This window comes from Ischnura elegans, chromosome 7 (genome assembly GCF_921293095.1).
Source record: "Ischnura elegans chromosome 7, ioIscEleg1.1, whole genome shotgun sequence".
Lineage (NCBI taxonomy): Eukaryota > Metazoa > Arthropoda > Insecta > Odonata > Coenagrionidae > Ischnura > Ischnura elegans.
This window is the reverse complement of record NC_060252.1, coordinates 113,115,348-113,131,698: the sequence shown is the minus strand read 5'-3', so window position 1 is coordinate 113,131,698 and position 16,351 is coordinate 113,115,348. Positions and strand designations below refer to the sequence as shown.

At 40.6% G+C, this 16,351-nt stretch overlaps 1 protein-coding gene across 2 annotated transcripts in view; it reads left to right on the top strand.

Moving 5' to 3' along the window:
* The window catches only part of LOC124162377 (cytochrome P450 4C1-like), a 41,368-nt gene that overhangs the window by 8,499 nt on the left and 16,518 nt on the right, over positions 1–16,351 (top strand). For both annotated transcript variants that reach the window (XM_046538893.1, XM_046538892.1), the window contains exons 2-4: positions 2,374–2,524; positions 6,282–6,385; positions 10,840–10,930. In XM_046538893.1, the coding sequence (XP_046394849.1) occupies positions 2,374–2,524; positions 6,282–6,385; positions 10,840–10,930 (346 nt within the window). The remainder of the gene's footprint in view (positions 1–2,373; positions 2,525–6,281; positions 6,386–10,839; positions 10,931–16,351) is intronic.

The window sequence follows — 16,351 nt, the reverse complement described above, 5'->3', positions numbered from 1 at the left end:
GACATTTAATTTAACTGAAAGCCACTTCTCTGATCATATCAGACCTCCGGCGCTGCGAGGTGTTGTATACCACGAAGGCGCGGTGGAAAGTGAAAGACCCTTCTCTCAAAACATCCGCCGCAAAAGGAGGAAAAAGCTGAAGCAAATGCTGAAGAGTCTGGAGTCAATGCTTCTTTTAGAAATGGACAAAGTTATCAGATGAAATTGTTTTATGTTTAAATGCTGATGCCATTCAAAATATAAAAATAACTGCGCGTAAGAAACGTTTCTCTCGGAATGCGTCCTGTCGCTTGAGCAGGTGCTTTGGGCCATCCTAATTTAGGGCGCATGCGCAGATGCAACTCCGGAGGTCGCCGGCAGTGGATAGGCTCGCCCGAGAGAACCACGTTGCGTCGAGTGTGCCTTTGTGTTGAGCAGTGCGCGTGGACAGGTGTTGTAACAGAGGTCAAACACGCAGTTGGATGAACAGCGGAGTAACCCCATGCGAGGAGAGCAACCTGCTGCACTCCGGGTGCGGCCGCTTCCGCGCCTTTGTTCCGCAAGGCGAATGTTGTCCCGAGGTCACTTCACCTTGTTTGAAGCGCACTTGGCAGTTTGGGAACACACAATTTGAGGACTGTTTGGAGGACAATTCGATGGCAATTTGAGGATTTGGGGTTTTGGGGGATAAACCCCCCCCCCCCCCCAGAGCTCACAGAAATTTTAAGTTAAATCTATTTTACTTAATTGGATTAATCTTACTTATAGAATAGTGTGAGGATTAAGTAAATATCCCTCAGAAGGCCGTAAAAATCACCATTTTGAACCATTTATCTTAATTTTTTTCCGGCGGAAGGCCTGTGTACGTCTCGCTTACCCTGGCGGGTATGCAATACCCCAAGCACCCCAGTATTAGTTGCGCCTGCAACCCCCACTAGCCTTAATTCCTAGCTGCGCCCCTGCGTGACAGCCGAATGATGAGGGCACACTTGTCTTGCGACTTCTGTCAATCCATACCACACGCACGGATTGATGGAAGATTTTCTGCTGTAAACTACTATCGAGGCTGCAAGCCAATGCGTCAGACATACCCCATCGCAATATCCTCGATCCCATCCGAACTTCGTAGCGTGGCAACGTTTCTTTATGCTGACTGTCCTCTAGCAGTTTTATGAGTGGTTCGTGTCAGAGCGAATAATAATCATATGTTGGAGTAAACCTCTTTAAACTCGACCATAAGAGGTTCACTGCCTGCAGATAACCTATTCTCCATTTAACTTCTCGTTTTGGTCACCTGATGCGCTCGTTATCGAGAGGTTCATATCATGGAGAAAAGCAGGTGTCGTGCAAGTGCTAGGTTGAAGTTATTTATGGTAATTGAATTTAAATGTGCAGTGCTGTATGTTGGGTGCTCCGCTGGCCTCCGTGTTCTTGCAACGACATGCGAGTTAGTTAGGTACGACATTAATATGGAGTGCGAGGAGCACATTTATTTTCCGACTTGAGGCAATTGCGTGAAATAAAATGCGATTTCGTTTCGATGCAATGCCAATCTCCCAAGATTGTACATACACGTGTCTAAATTCCCAATTAATTCTAAAAGATTCTCAAACATAATGCCAAAAGATCCGTTCCAAGTTCTAAATTACAATTTGGAATAGGGCAGTGGGGCATTTTGAAATGGAATCCTATCATATTTGATTCGAAAATTTATATTTTAAAATTTCTAAATAGATATAACAAATACGAAATTCTGTCACTAAAATTTCTTCACTTATCCAACTCAAGAATTCAGTCAATTCAGATGTGCTGTGAGCATTGAATCAAAGCGATGGACACTGTAACATTAATTAAAATAAATACATTGTCATTATCCTATATTTATTGCGAGGATTCAAATGAAAAACGTCATTTAGATTAAACTTATAGCATCAAACATACATTCTAGCAAAAGTTCTGCCAGTATCACTTGAGGCCTTGATTCTCCTCTTAAATTATGTAAGTAATAAATTAAATTATGCTTTCTCTTCAACGATCTTAAACGTTTGATTACTATTTATTTCAGAGTAGAAGGTTATGATCTCTTGAACTGAAAGTCATCTAGATATTCTGGTGAGCCAGGCACTGGTGTCGCGTGTGTTGTATCCAAATAAATGTTTAAAAGACTGGCGATAGGTTGAAATTGGAAGGGGAATGTTATATGGCATAGGCTCTCATCTCTCCTCGTCACTTCAAATCTAATTTAACGATGGCCTCACCGTGGATTGATGAGAAATTCTTTTCACCACATTTGAATGTCACAAATCATCTCAGGAGTCGAGAATATCCATTACTTTTTGTAATCATCCACTGGTAATACTCTTTTTAGTAATTTCCATTACGTCCCTTTCACAGGTTCTTTGGAGCGTTATGCTCTTCTGCATTACCCTTCCTATCCTGAGTAAGCTGAAGGCGTGGTTTCGTGTCTTTTTGATGTCAAAGAGGCTTCCAGGACCCAAAGGGCATCCGCTGTTGGGACATGCTGCTGAATTTGCATCGAAAGAAAGTAAGTGATCAACTTATCATCAAGACAAGAACATGTTCCGTCCAAAAATTCATTCCTTTAAGTTAGCTACTTAATGCGAAATAAGACGTGTGATTCTCGGCGCTATGTGGTGGGCATTATTATTAAATTGGGCGTTGCACTATATTTCCACAAAATGTATTTACGAACGATGCGTTTCGTAATCTCTAAAACATTCTCAAGTGCACTGTGTTCTAATAAGTTTCTCCCTAAAAAGTTCCCTTTGCTGTAGTGGAGGGGGAATAAGGGTTATGGAGGGGGTACGTGGGCTGTGAGTGGGAGGGTAAGAATATTGAGGGGAAGAAGAAGCGAGCGGCCTGCCGCTCTCCTATCCGCCACGCTACGTGGAATATTTTCTTCTCGGATGCGCACTCAATTTGACCATTTTGTGGCTTAAGGGTAGCAGATGCGTCAAAATTCAGGAAATATTTTGTCGTAATGGCAGTAACTCGGCAATATCTATTGGAAATGACTATAGTGTATTAAAATTTTCGATTTTTGACCGCCCCCCCGTAAATTGCATTTGAGCGAGGGTCAGGGGTTCGCCTAGAGGTCTAAAATTTTTAGTCCTTGTTTTTGATCAGTCCCACAACTTTTTTAATTGGGCCAGATGTGTTTGAAAAAAATCGATTTCTCCGATCCGTCCAGAGCGGGTGACGTCACTACCTTTTGTCCTAACAGACAGTGGAAACGAGACTCCAGGGCGGGATCGCGGGAATACGCTTCTGGGGCAGGGACTGTAAGCGCTAGCTTTTCTCCTCTGCACCCAGAAGGGGAAGGACGGGAAGGAACAAGGAAGGAGGCGCCGCCGCGATGAGAGGCCGACGACGCCTTCAGGGACGGGATAGGCAAGGAAGGGAAGGGACGAGGAATCCCGCACCGTCACAAAGGCGGGCGGGTCCTACTACTAACGAAACCAAGCGCACGCTATTAATATTCTACCGATCCTAGTAGATTTTCCTATGAGGAAGAAAAATCCGTCGATCGAATCGATAGATTGTCCTAACAGACAAAGAGTTTGAGGGCTCTCGGTGAACCCTTCGAAGGATACAACGCACCGGGGCCAGGAACCAAGCCAGTGGCTTATACGCCCGATCACCCGGGGAGGGGAAGGAAGTGAAGGAAAAAGGATAGAGGCGCCGCCGCGATGGGAGGCCGCCGACGCCTCTGGGAAAGGATAGGAACGGAAGGGACGGGACGAGGGAAAAACACCCCAACGCTATAGAAGCGAAGGGGGCCCTACTATAAGCGAAACCAAGCGTGAGCTATTAATTTTCTACCGATCCTAGTGGATTTTCCTATGAGGAAGAAAAATCCATCGATCGAATCGGTAGATTGTCCCAACAGACAGTTGGGAGTCTCAATGACTACGCGTTATTGTGTCACGTGACTGGCGTACGATTAGTGAAATGATACATAATTGTGCCCTTGGGATCCAAGATGAATCGTACGAGGGAAGCTGAGTGAATTTTGAGGAGGAAACGCCATGACATTTCCCCGATGACGGTATCTTAACTGGCGAAAGCACTCGAACGGAAATCGGGGGATCCGGGTTCGAATTCCGGTCGAGGCGAATGATTTTTCACCGTGGAATTTTCGCACATTCGCTGATACGGATCAATGATTATAGTATCTACCTATACAGATATATTACTATATCTATGTACTTACAGTACTATATCTATATACCTATATCAATATACCTATATAGATATGGTACCGTCGGATCATAGTACCTATCGATTAATTAATAACACATTTTTCTTAAATTGTCGATTCCTGATCTTTTATTGCAACATTAATATAATTTTCCTACTCCTTTAGCAATACGTATGATGACAGGGTAGTTCTTCGATGATGAATAAGTTAATTTTTAATCGTAAACTGAAGATTAAGTCTTTGGAAATTTAGATCGGAAGTCGCACTGCGTTTCGCATCTTTTTTCTATTTTTTGTTAAATGTGGATTCGTTCGTGGATTAGTTATGTGACCAGTCATTTTCACGGTCTCTTTGACCTTGACCTACCAATTGACTGGTAGGTCAAGGTCAACGTGTGAGTTGAATTTCAACGTGCAGGGAAGGCTTAAATACGTCTTCACAGTTATTGAAGCAATGGCTTACTGTTTACGGTAGGTTTAGCTTACATAAGTTTCGCCTCCAGATATGTTACGATTGCATATTCACGCCTGGTTGCGACGGTCCATTTGAATCGGTGAAATGGAAGAAAATTGGATTTTATTAGAAATGTGCGAACAAAATTATCCGGAGGAAACGTAAATTTTTGCAAATTTGAACAAAAGAATGAAATTCAGTCGCCATTTCCTGCCTCATCATCATCATCATCATTAGTCAACAATTCTAGGATTGGTGCATTGTCGCAACTCTCCATTCCTCTCTCCTATCCGCTAATCTATTCATAGCTATATATTTCTTCTCCTTTACATCCTTTATAACCTGTCCGATGTTACTCATTCGGGGCCGTCCCTTACCCTTATTCCCTTCCACCTGTCCTTCAACTATTGTCTTCATCAGGTCATCATACCTCAAAATATGACCAATTAAGTTGCTTCAACTAAAATTGCCTCTCTTGTGCCCTTGCTTTTCCTAAATCCCATTTAGTCCTCATCTAGGAATTCTTCTGCTCTTCGCTCTATTCTCCTGTAAATTATTCTTGTCAGAATTTTCGACGCATGTGTCGTCAAGCTTATGGTCCTAAAGTCTTCGCACTTCTATGCTCCCTTCTTTTTGGTTACGGGAATGATGATGTTATTCTCGAAGTCACTAGGTAAATCTTCCGTTGAGTACATATCGTATTGTTTTATACAGTTGATTTAAGACCTTTTCTCCTGCATTTTGATGAGCCCTGCTGGAATATCATCTTTTCCTGGGGAATGTCATCTATTATTTCGCAGGTCCCTTATTGCAGCGTCAAATTCCGATCTTAAGATGCTCGCTCCCGTGTCATCCTTTTCTTTTCGATAGTTTTTGAGCTGAGTGTGCTCCGTTTTATAATTCTTCCAGGTATTCCTTCCATCTCTCGGCTTTGTCTTCGTTTTCAATTAGAATATTTCCATTCTCGTCCGTTATGAAATTACATCTACGATAGTCTTGAATTCTTACTTGAGAAACTTGGAGGAGATCGCATCACAATCACATGAAATATGCATTATTGCATATTTAATGAATGTATGCACGTACTGACAGAGTAATGGAGAATTTGATGAATATTTACCTTTTATACATGTATGTAAGATAAATATAATACTTGAAATATCATTAACGCCTTGTAATTATGCATTCATTTTATGTGTGACTGTAATAATCTATTTAGTTAATGCATTGCTGGTACCCTTTTCACGTTCATTTAAGTACCTACCTTACAAACAAGGGGATAATCGAGGAATTGTAACTGATTTGCCGGTAAAGATCGCAGTTCAGTCAAATTTAAATAGTATTCCTTATGTTTTCGAAAATGTACGTAATGCGTGTACTATATTAATTAATTTCTTAACTAACAGTTCCTTTCCGTTCTTTCTCAAGTTCACATACAGCTACTGTATTTGTAGTTATGCTGTATAATGCTGGAGTTTCTGATGCTGGGACATTAAAATTGTCTCTCTATCTTTGATGGTACGGTCTAAAACATCAACTGCCAATTTGTCTTACAAAATTATGAAATCTTTCCCGTAGTATTGAGTTGCATTCGATGAGTGGAGTGAATTTTCATTATTTCTTGCAGAATTCTTCGAGAGCGCTAAGGAGTGGGCCAAGGAATTCAGCATGCACAAGACCTTCATCCTCTTCCATCCTCTCATCCTGCTGCACTCTCCGGAGACTGTGCAGGTAGGTAACTGGCAGGGGGTGACACTGCGCGTACACTCGAGGCAATGGGATCCTCCCTGATCACCATGGGAACTTGGCAATGTCTCCCTATTTTTCAATGTTTTCGCCACCAGAGGGCACATTTTAATCTGTTTCTCGTGAAGTCCGAAGCGCGGGGCGATGACTGCGTAGCGATCCATTCCCATCAATATGTCCAGCATGATACTTGAAAAGGAATAGCTTTGAAAAGTTGAGATTTCGATATCATCAAGCATTTCCCTTGGGATTCGTTCTCTTCGCATTGGAAAGGCTTGCGCGTTCCAATTACCCATAGAGCTGCTCTGGCGGGATTAATTTGCAATTATACCACCAGGTAGGGCCACCCATGCCAGATAGGTCGAAGGTAGGAGCCAGATGAAAGGTAGTTCACGTGATGGTGTCACGTAAAAAAAACTCTGTTGGAATGGAAGTGGGAAACCCTACCATCTACCTTTCCCTGAAAACATGGAGTACAACCAAATGAGCCTCGGAATCTCATCGCCCGGGACCCGTCCGCAAAGGGCGGATACGACATGCGAAATCCTTGCAAAGACTTATCATCGTCAGCAGCAGCAATGGAGAAAGAAGAAAAGAAGACCAAGAAGGTGGAGAAGAAGAATTCGGCCATAAATGTAGGGTCGTGGAATGTGAGGACAATTATGAGGGCTGGGAAGTTGGAAAATATCCAAAGGGAATGGATAAAGGGAGGATAGATATCTTAGGATTATGCGAAGTGAGAGGGAAGGACGGCGGGGACTATTGGAGTGATAGTTATAGGGTAATATATAGTGGTGGGGAGGAAAGTCAAGGATGGGTATCTTTAGTATTGAACGGGAAAATGGGTAAGCGTGTGGAAGGTATAGACTAAGTAAGCGTTAGGATTCTGGTGGTAGAAATTGAGGCGAGGCCCACCAATGTTGTGGTGGTCCAAGTTTACATGCCCACTAGCAATCATAGGGAGGAAGAAGTAGATGAGGTATATGAACAGCTCGAGGAAATAATTAGAGACTCACCGGGTAAGAAAAATCTGGTAGTGATGGGGGACTGGAACGCCTCAGTCGGGGAAGGGAGGGATGGAAACGAAATAGGAGATTTTGGTCTAGGAATACGGAACGACAGGGGAGAGAAAGCAGCAGAATTTTGTAGGAGAAACAAACACGCGGTTCAATCTTCATAAAGGGCGAAGGTACACGTGGAAAAGTCCAGGGGATGCGGGGAGATATCAAATAGACTACATTATAGTAAGACAGAGGTTTAGGAACAGTGTGAAAAACTCACGCAGCTTCCCTGCAGCGGATGCGGATTCGGACCACAATCTAGTGCTCATGAAATTCAACGTAAGATTCAAAAGACTTATGAAAGTTAGGAAGGCGAAGAAACGGAACGTAGAAGCCCTGAAGGGGAGTATGAGGAGAGAATATCAGGAACTAGTGGACATTAGTATACGGGAGATAGAAATTACCAAGACGGTAGAGAAAGGGTGGGATAATATTGCAACTGGAATAATCAAAGTGGCTGAGAAATCAATTGGCTTCGTTGACAGGCGAAGGATAAAGAAGTCGTGGACATCAGAGGAAATAATAAAAGAAATGGAGGAGAGAAGGAGGTGGAAGAACGTGGACAAGGAGCAGGGTGAAAGTAAGTGAAGGCAAATAAATAATCGATTATGGCCTGAAACTAAGACGGCAAGGGAGGCTTGGTGGAAAAGATATTGTAAGGAAATGGAAACTTTTCAGAAAGAAGGAGAGGTTGGCGAATTGTGCGCAAAAGTTAATTCGCTATCGAGCGGCAAAAGAGCACAATCCATGACAAAAATTAAGGCTGATGATGGGAGGATGCTAACCGAGCGAGAAGAAGTACAGAGTAGATGGTAGAAATACGTGGAGGATCTGTATGACGAAAGAAACAGGCCAGAGAGATTGACTTTAGAGGAGGAAAGTGCAGTGGAGGAAGATAATCTTGGGCCGGAGATATTAGATTCGGAAATAGAGAGAGTACTTCGTGATATGAAGGCTAGTAAAGCAGTGGGCTTTGACACTGTACGGTGTGAGCTTCTGATGAATCTAGGAAGGGATGGTGAGAGAAGTTTTTTCAAACTAGTGCGCACTATCTATGAGGATTTGGTCGGAGGATTTCTTGACGACGGTTCTATTTCCGCTACCGAAAAAGAAGAAAGCTGTGGAATGCGGAGATTATAGGACTATCAGCCTAATATCGCATGCGGCGAAAGTGGCACTGGGGATATTGAACAGGCGAATGGAGGCGAGGGCAAACGAGTATTTGGGTGAAGATAAGTGTGGCTTTAGAAAAGGGAAGTCAACTTGTGAATGAATAGCGATTAAACTTCATTAATTTAATTGATATTTATCGACGAGGCGTTTGTGACGTAATAGAACGTCTGTGCAGGTATTGGAGATGATATACTCGGAGATGGCCGATGGACATATATTCACAGTTTATCATTATTTTCGAGGATTTAATTGGAGGAGATTGAAAGGAGTGTTTGCAAATGGCACCAGATGGGGTTTGAACCCGGGACTCAGCCTTCAAGCGCTGTTCCGACGCACTAGACCTCCACGTTCTCGCTCTAATTGGACGAATACACTGCATTTAATTACTGCGAACGTAGAAAGTAGAGGTCTTACTTTGCTTATAAATATTATTAGCTGTCCCGGCGAACTTCGTACCGTCCAATAATCAATGTTACACAATTTCAGTTACACAATTTATGAATCAAGAGCGGCTGCACTAATTTGAATAATTTTTTACTTATGTTGATAAAATAATAACAATGATTCAAAAAATTACACAAGAAAAGAATTACAATGGCTTGTTAGAGGGAAACTTTCGTTATTCAATCTATTTAGGTTAGATATGTGCGCGTATAAGGGGATTTTTTCTAATTTTATTGTTTTAACTTAGGAAATTGTAGACATTGTAGGAGTGGCGTAACTAGGAATATGCTTTTTGGGGAAGGATGGATAGGGTGGCGACCACCCCTCCAGTCTACGGGGGTTTGGGAAAATTGTTGACAAATTTCATGCTTGGAAATACATTTTACATCTAATTGGCACTAAAGATTTAACTTTAAGCAGATGCAGTTCTTAAATGTCAAAACTAGACATTATTTTTAAATAATTTTCAAACATCTCTGAGGCTTTGGGGGGGGGGGGGGGGATCTATCCCCTTATCCCCTTTCCCCTCCCCATTGTTACGCCGCTGCATTGCGGTATTATAAAGCAGTTATTAAAGTCATAATATTATGCATTTAGTTGTTGGACTATTAGTGCTTTTAACCACAAAAAATGTTTTTTGGTCCAAGTCTGTTGCATAAACTTGCCCTGACCTTAATGCCGTTTTACAAGGGGCTCGGAATTGCGCATGTTAGAACTGCATTAATTTCTAAAATTGCGTGGAATTGCGCGAATGCATGAACGAAATTAGATCAGGAGCTATTTTGCCATCTCACGTCCACGCATTCTCGCATCTTTTCTAGCAATTCACCGCTTTACACGACACAATTTTGACTGCGCCTTCGTACACACGGCAGATTGTGCAAGTACGTGCCCCGTGTAAAACGGCCTTTACGGCAACTTTACGTAACGCTAGACCGATGCTTGACTGACGCTCAAAACCTTGTGAGGTTAGCCCCTCGGGAGCAGCATTGCTACGTCATGACTTGTGGCACGCTAGTTTTAACTCGGCTTGGAAAAGAGCACTGCGTAAACATGCCCCGGTCTACCGTGCACGTTCGGGTATATTCTCTTGAGTCAAACACCTTTCGATGCACAACGGTCTTTGTTTAGTTATTAGGCGCAATAAAAATAAGGCGGATGGTTTACCAGTACATGAGCATGCCAAATATATTTTACCATGAGAAAGATATTGGGTTTCTAGGTTCATGTCATACCACAAACAATCAACGATTGGCCTGTGATTTAATAACCGTCATCGCGAATGCAACGTGAATTGGTAATTCATTTCGCTCAAACTCAAAGAGCAAATCGGTTGGAATTATGGGAATCCTCGGAACATGGTCGTATCCAGCGGGGGGCAGGAGTGGGCAGCTACCCCCCTCTACAAGCAAAAGTAAGTTTATTTCCCAGCAACAAAATTTTTTTAGCAAATTTTCTTCAAATCCGAGAAAAGTGATTTTGGTATAAAACATGTAATCCAAATAAAAATATTTTGTCTAAGCAATTGATTTTGAAAACCAACGAAGCGCTGTCATAATTTTCTTAAAAATTTGATTTCATAACCTTTTTTGTGTTACGACTTGAAAGACCACGGCAATACGTATCATCTTGCACTTAAGTAATGCAATCATTTTGCAATCTTAGTTAAATCTCTGTGGATCCACCTCACTTTTGCACCAATCAGCGCGCTATTATTTTTACCGTGGATATTGTCGGTAACTCTGTTTTTCTATGCTTCAGGTTGTTCTTCGGGGTAACAGGCACTCTGAGAAAGGCTTCATTTACAAGGGATTGCGGGCCCTACTCGGAGAAGGGCTCATCACCAGCAAAGGTAAGAAATACTGCATATTGCACAGAAGTCATTATATATATATGAAATTAAAAAAATGCCCATTTGATATTTATTAAGATACGAAACAACGATGAAGATTTTCTTTCTCTGAGGAAACCACCGTTTATCTCCGGATATATTATCTCTGGTGGCGTCAATGAAGAATGGTATTTTCTCCTGAAAGAATGCCTAAATTTTCAAACATGTCGCACGACGTGCAATAAATTGTTATCAAATGAGCTCAATACGTAATTATCCTTATGTCTGCCAAGCATTTTTATTCTTTCTCTTGAGTGTTCGTTCCGTAAACTGAGTGACACGTTCAATAAACGAAATATTTTCCAAGTTGGTACGTGCGTCGTTTTGACCGTAAAATGAGCCCACTGGGGTAATGACTTTTTGTAAAAAAAATTGATTTCCTGTGCTACAAAAGGATGAACTTTCGCCCAAAAATAATGTTAGAAGTCTTAGTTTTGTTCTATTTTTTTAAAAAAGTCACCCACAGCAAGAAATCACTAACTAGAATTTCAGTCATCTACAAGGTACATCTCAGCTATTTCTAGAGTCTTGTCAAATGTTCTTCAAAGATTTCAATCTCTATGATGGAACTCTATTGAGCAGTCTGGATGTTTGTAAGACTATCTGAAGTCTTCTATGACAGTATTGTACTTTATATTTCTCATTAGAAATGTCTAGAAAGTTCTAGAACATTTTCAAATTTTTTAGTATCTAACTGTATAAGTTTGTGCTTTTCTTATTAGTTCTTATTCTTATTTTTTTTATTAATTTGTTCCAAGTCTCCAGCTGCAATTTAAAATCATAATGTCTCATAAGATTAATGAAGCTACAGCAGAAAGGAACAAGAAGGTCTGGGATAAGAATCTTACTCAATTTCAAGATTCACATAGGAAAAGAAGAACTGTTCCACTAGAAGAACAGTAACTGGAAAAGAACATCAGGGTACCACTGAAAATCCAAGTTGTTGGCCTCTATATCTAACCCTTGGACCATCTATCAAAGGAAGGAAGTAACGAGTGAAAGAGATTATGGAAGAAGTTACAAGTTTGTGACAAAAGAAATTAAATTTCCTAAATTTATCAAATCAAGTAGTAAAATGAAAACTACAACATGTGCTAAAACCTATGATGAATTTGTAAAGCGAGGAAAATACTATTCATTGAGTGAAGTATTTGACATAACAAAAGAAAATGGTGAATGGCTGATCAGTGAGGACAGAAAGTAATATCATCTACAGATTGAGAGTAAAAGAAAACTAGGGTAAACTACTGGAAAGGCAGCAAGTAATGAATCTATTCATTCCACCAAAAGAGGAAAAATGCCTTAGGCATCCACTTCCTCAACACCAACTGCAACAATAATGTCAACTTGTGTATCAGAGACTGAGAGTGAATATCAAAGAGTCGGATGGAGAAGAACACGCAAGCACATGTAAGAAGTACCTACAGCAAAACCAAAACGGCAGCAAAACCAGTAAAATGTTTAAATTTATCAACCAGCTAAGCATCAGCAGTCTGTAAACAGCAATTACAAGATGGGATTAATGTCGATATGCCTTTACAATCGGGTATTTACAGAACCACTATTAAAGAAGCCGTTACAATAAAGGAAAAAATGAAGAAAACGCTACAATTAGAAAAAAATTTAACTTAAAAAAATTGATGGAAATTGTAATAGAAAAAAATGGAAAATTATAAAGTTGATTGTTGCGGACACTACAAATGTGAATACTGGAAGTAGGAATGGAGTTGTTATTCAGTGTTTGCTGAAAAAAAACTAGAAAAGCCACAATTCATTGCCTGTCAGCACCATATTCTTGATCAAGTTCTTCGCTTAGTAATGGATAATTTAATAGGAGAAAACAAGAAATCTCCCAGCATTGAATATCCATTTATTCCTAAACTTGTAAATAATTATGAACAACTAAAAATGAATTTCAACAATGCTAAAGAAGTGATTACTGAATCAGCAGGATGACGTGATGATATGAAATTTTTATTTCATTAAACTCGGGTTTTCCGTTTTTTTAAGAAACTGGAAGATTTCCTAATGGAAAGTTTCAGAAAATACTTAATTTAAGTAATTCCAGGTGGAATTCCTGAGCAATACTCTAGCTCTTTTGTCATTTATTCTTTTATCAGAAAAAAGAAGCTCGCTACTCAAAACTTATAGATTTATCTCTTATAGTTAGGCAGATCCAGTGGGGTAGCTATGAATTACGTTCGGGGGGGGGTCCGGAACCAGGTGGGGGAGGGGGCAACCGAACCTGGAGTCCAACTGCAGGGGCAACGACACAAGCGGAAAGCGGATGGACTGCACCGATGCCCAACTCGCGTTGGGCCGCCGCCATTTTGGGTGTTTACGTTCGGGCTCTCGCCGCTCGCAGATTCTCGGCTACTACTCGGCTTCGAAGTCTCGACTTTGTAAACCATCAGGGATGCCGACTTACAAAAAATATTGAGGGGCCCAAACCGGGGATCTTGCTCCGGGATATTTTATAAGTAGCGAGTTTCAAGTTTTTTAAGCATTTTAGAATATTGATATGACCAACATTAGCACCGTGATAACTCGAATCTCGATATCTGGACACTTTGGGGAAAATCGACATGCCTGACACATTTTTTCCTCACACCCATAACGAATTTTTGAGAGGGCACGGGCCCCTTAAAGGCCCCATGGAGTCGGCGCCACTGTAAACCATAAACGGCGCACAGTGGGCTAGAATCGAAAAAAGCTGGCCAAAACCTCAAAATCGATTTTTTTGAGCTAGGAAATTGAAACTTCGCATACACATTCTCAAATAAATTGTGCATAACTTCCCAGATTATTTTGGTCCTATGTTTACACTTTAACAATATATGTGAGGTCAAAGTTGAGCAAATTTAGCGAAAAACGACCACCCTCGATTTTTTCTGAAAATTGCCGACTTTATCCTCGTGCAGTGGTTTTATAAATAGATTTATCGACAAAACTGTTATACCATCTTAATTGACACTTCTTATTCTTTCATTTGAAGGGTTTTTAAAGATTTTGTTTCATCAATAATCATAGATACATAACAAAATGGCGGAGCCTGTTTTCAACCCATTTTTTCACATAAACGTAGAAAAAAAGTAGACATTGTCACCGGCTTACACTAAGTAACTTATATCATGTCGTTCTTTGAAGCTTCTACATTGTGAATCTAAAGTCAAACCTTGCACCAATTTGCAACCCCGAATTTTAAATAGTTTTTTCGAACGCACGGACGACACCGGTTCTGGCCGGCGGCGGCGGAGAGTACGGCGACGCGGCAAGCGGGTGGATGCAATATGGTCCCATTCACTTTTATGTGTGGATAACAGATATATTAGTGACAGAAAATAATCACCAGAAAGTAAAATTTATAAATATTGCTACGAATGACTCTCATTATGCAATCGCTGGGCACTGCAAAAGGTGCACTGAAAGGTTTCCTTCTTTGAGTGCATTCCATGGGGAATGGACTTAAATCGCGTGCTTAAAGTGGGGAAACGGACTCTTTCATTAACAAACAAGCTCTATTTCTAGGCAAGAGCCTTCGATGACCCATAGCTTCCACTTCCTAATCCTCCATACATATTTAAAGGCCTTCTGACCACGGTCGTTTTACAGTATTGTTGTAGTGCCGAGCCCTTCGAACTTGTTTTTGGTTTGAAGTTTGAACTCCTGCTAGCTTTAAAAGTTTCGGAAGGCATATTACTCACATCAAATAATGTATCCTTCCTAAGAAATACAGTTTATTTTAATGTATGCCTTATGCTCAATTTAAAGTATTGATTTAAATCTCTTACCTATATATCAACGTCATTATTCTTATTAAACTGCGCTGCTGACAAAATGGTCATTTTTCAGAAATATTTTACCATACAAACATAACATAAACAAAAGCAGCAAAATTTACACTTTTCCCAACTAACATACTGCAATTATCACTGTCAGCAATAAAAGGTTACTGTTTTTCATTCACTATCTGACGAGTTTTTATCACTTTCTCTGTCTGAGCTAAAGCATTGTTTTCCTTTTTCAAAAACAGATCCATTACATTTTTCGGCAAGCTGTGTGTTTCCTCCAGTTTAATTGGCGTAATTTTTGTCATTATCAGTTATGATATTAGTAGTTGTCTTCGGAATAAATCCCTATTTGTGGCCACTCGTGCCATTTTTCTAGTCAACCGTTCACGGAACTTTCTCACGTCCTTATACCGTGCCTATATCGCTTCCCCTGTCAGTTGTCGCAATTAAGAATGGACTCTTTTGCAATGTCAGCTCCTTGAATGAAGACCTTATGTACGGTTGGTGGCATACCATAATTGTATTTAAAGCGTCAGTGTGAGAGAGAGAAAATTAAATTATTTGGAGAGGAAATCTAGAATAATTGTGATGACTTTTGAATACTTGTGCCTGTTTCATGCTTGGCCTAAGGAACAGCATTTTTTACCTAAACAAGAAGGCACAAAGGTGCTCACGAGCAATAATTCATGAGACATAAGCCCTCGTTCCCACGTGTGATTATATTGCGCATGTCCTAACTGCTGTCAAAGCCGTGTTTGCAAATTTAAGTGCACTTTATATGCGACGCGAAACTTGGAACTGTGGAAATGTACGTTAAGATTCGAGTCGCAGTAAGATGCAGAACCATTTTTGGAAACTTCTTATATAACCTCTGCTACAATAATTTCACTCGGGTAAATGAAATCATATACTCGCGTCACTCTCCCATCGCTGGGGTTAATATTATATCCCTGGCATTTCAGATTTTCGAAGACCCTTGCACCGATATTTTGTGAGCTGCATGGACACAATTACTTAGTGAGAGGGCCTCTTAATCTGACATAACATAATACTCGGGGTTGCATTTTATCCACTTGGCAAGAGTTCTTGCCTCCGAGGATGGTCACTGTATCTTCCTTTTGCATTCGTTTTCCTCCTAGTCGTTCTCTTCATACAACCCTAAAAACATGAATTGACGTCCATCTGCACTGGCTAAACTAGAGCAACATGTAAATTGTGCTGCATAAGGAATAGTTATTAATTGCTTTAAATCAAGAATATAAATTAAATAACCTTACTGGATAAGAATAATGAACTCTTCAAGCACCAAGACAGTACTTGATTTGGCAAATTTCGGCAAAATCAAGTACTGTATTGAGCCATTTTCCATCACGTTTAAGGAATATATTATCTGTTATTGTTAAAAAGTTTATTAGTTAGTAAAGCACGCGATTTAAGTCCATTCCCCATGGAATGCACTCAAAGAAGGAAACCTTTCAGTGCACCTCTTGCAGTGCCCAGCGATTGCATAATGAGAGTCATTCGTAGCAATATTTATAAATTTTACTTTCTGGTGATTATTTTCTGTCACTAATATATCTGTTATCCACAC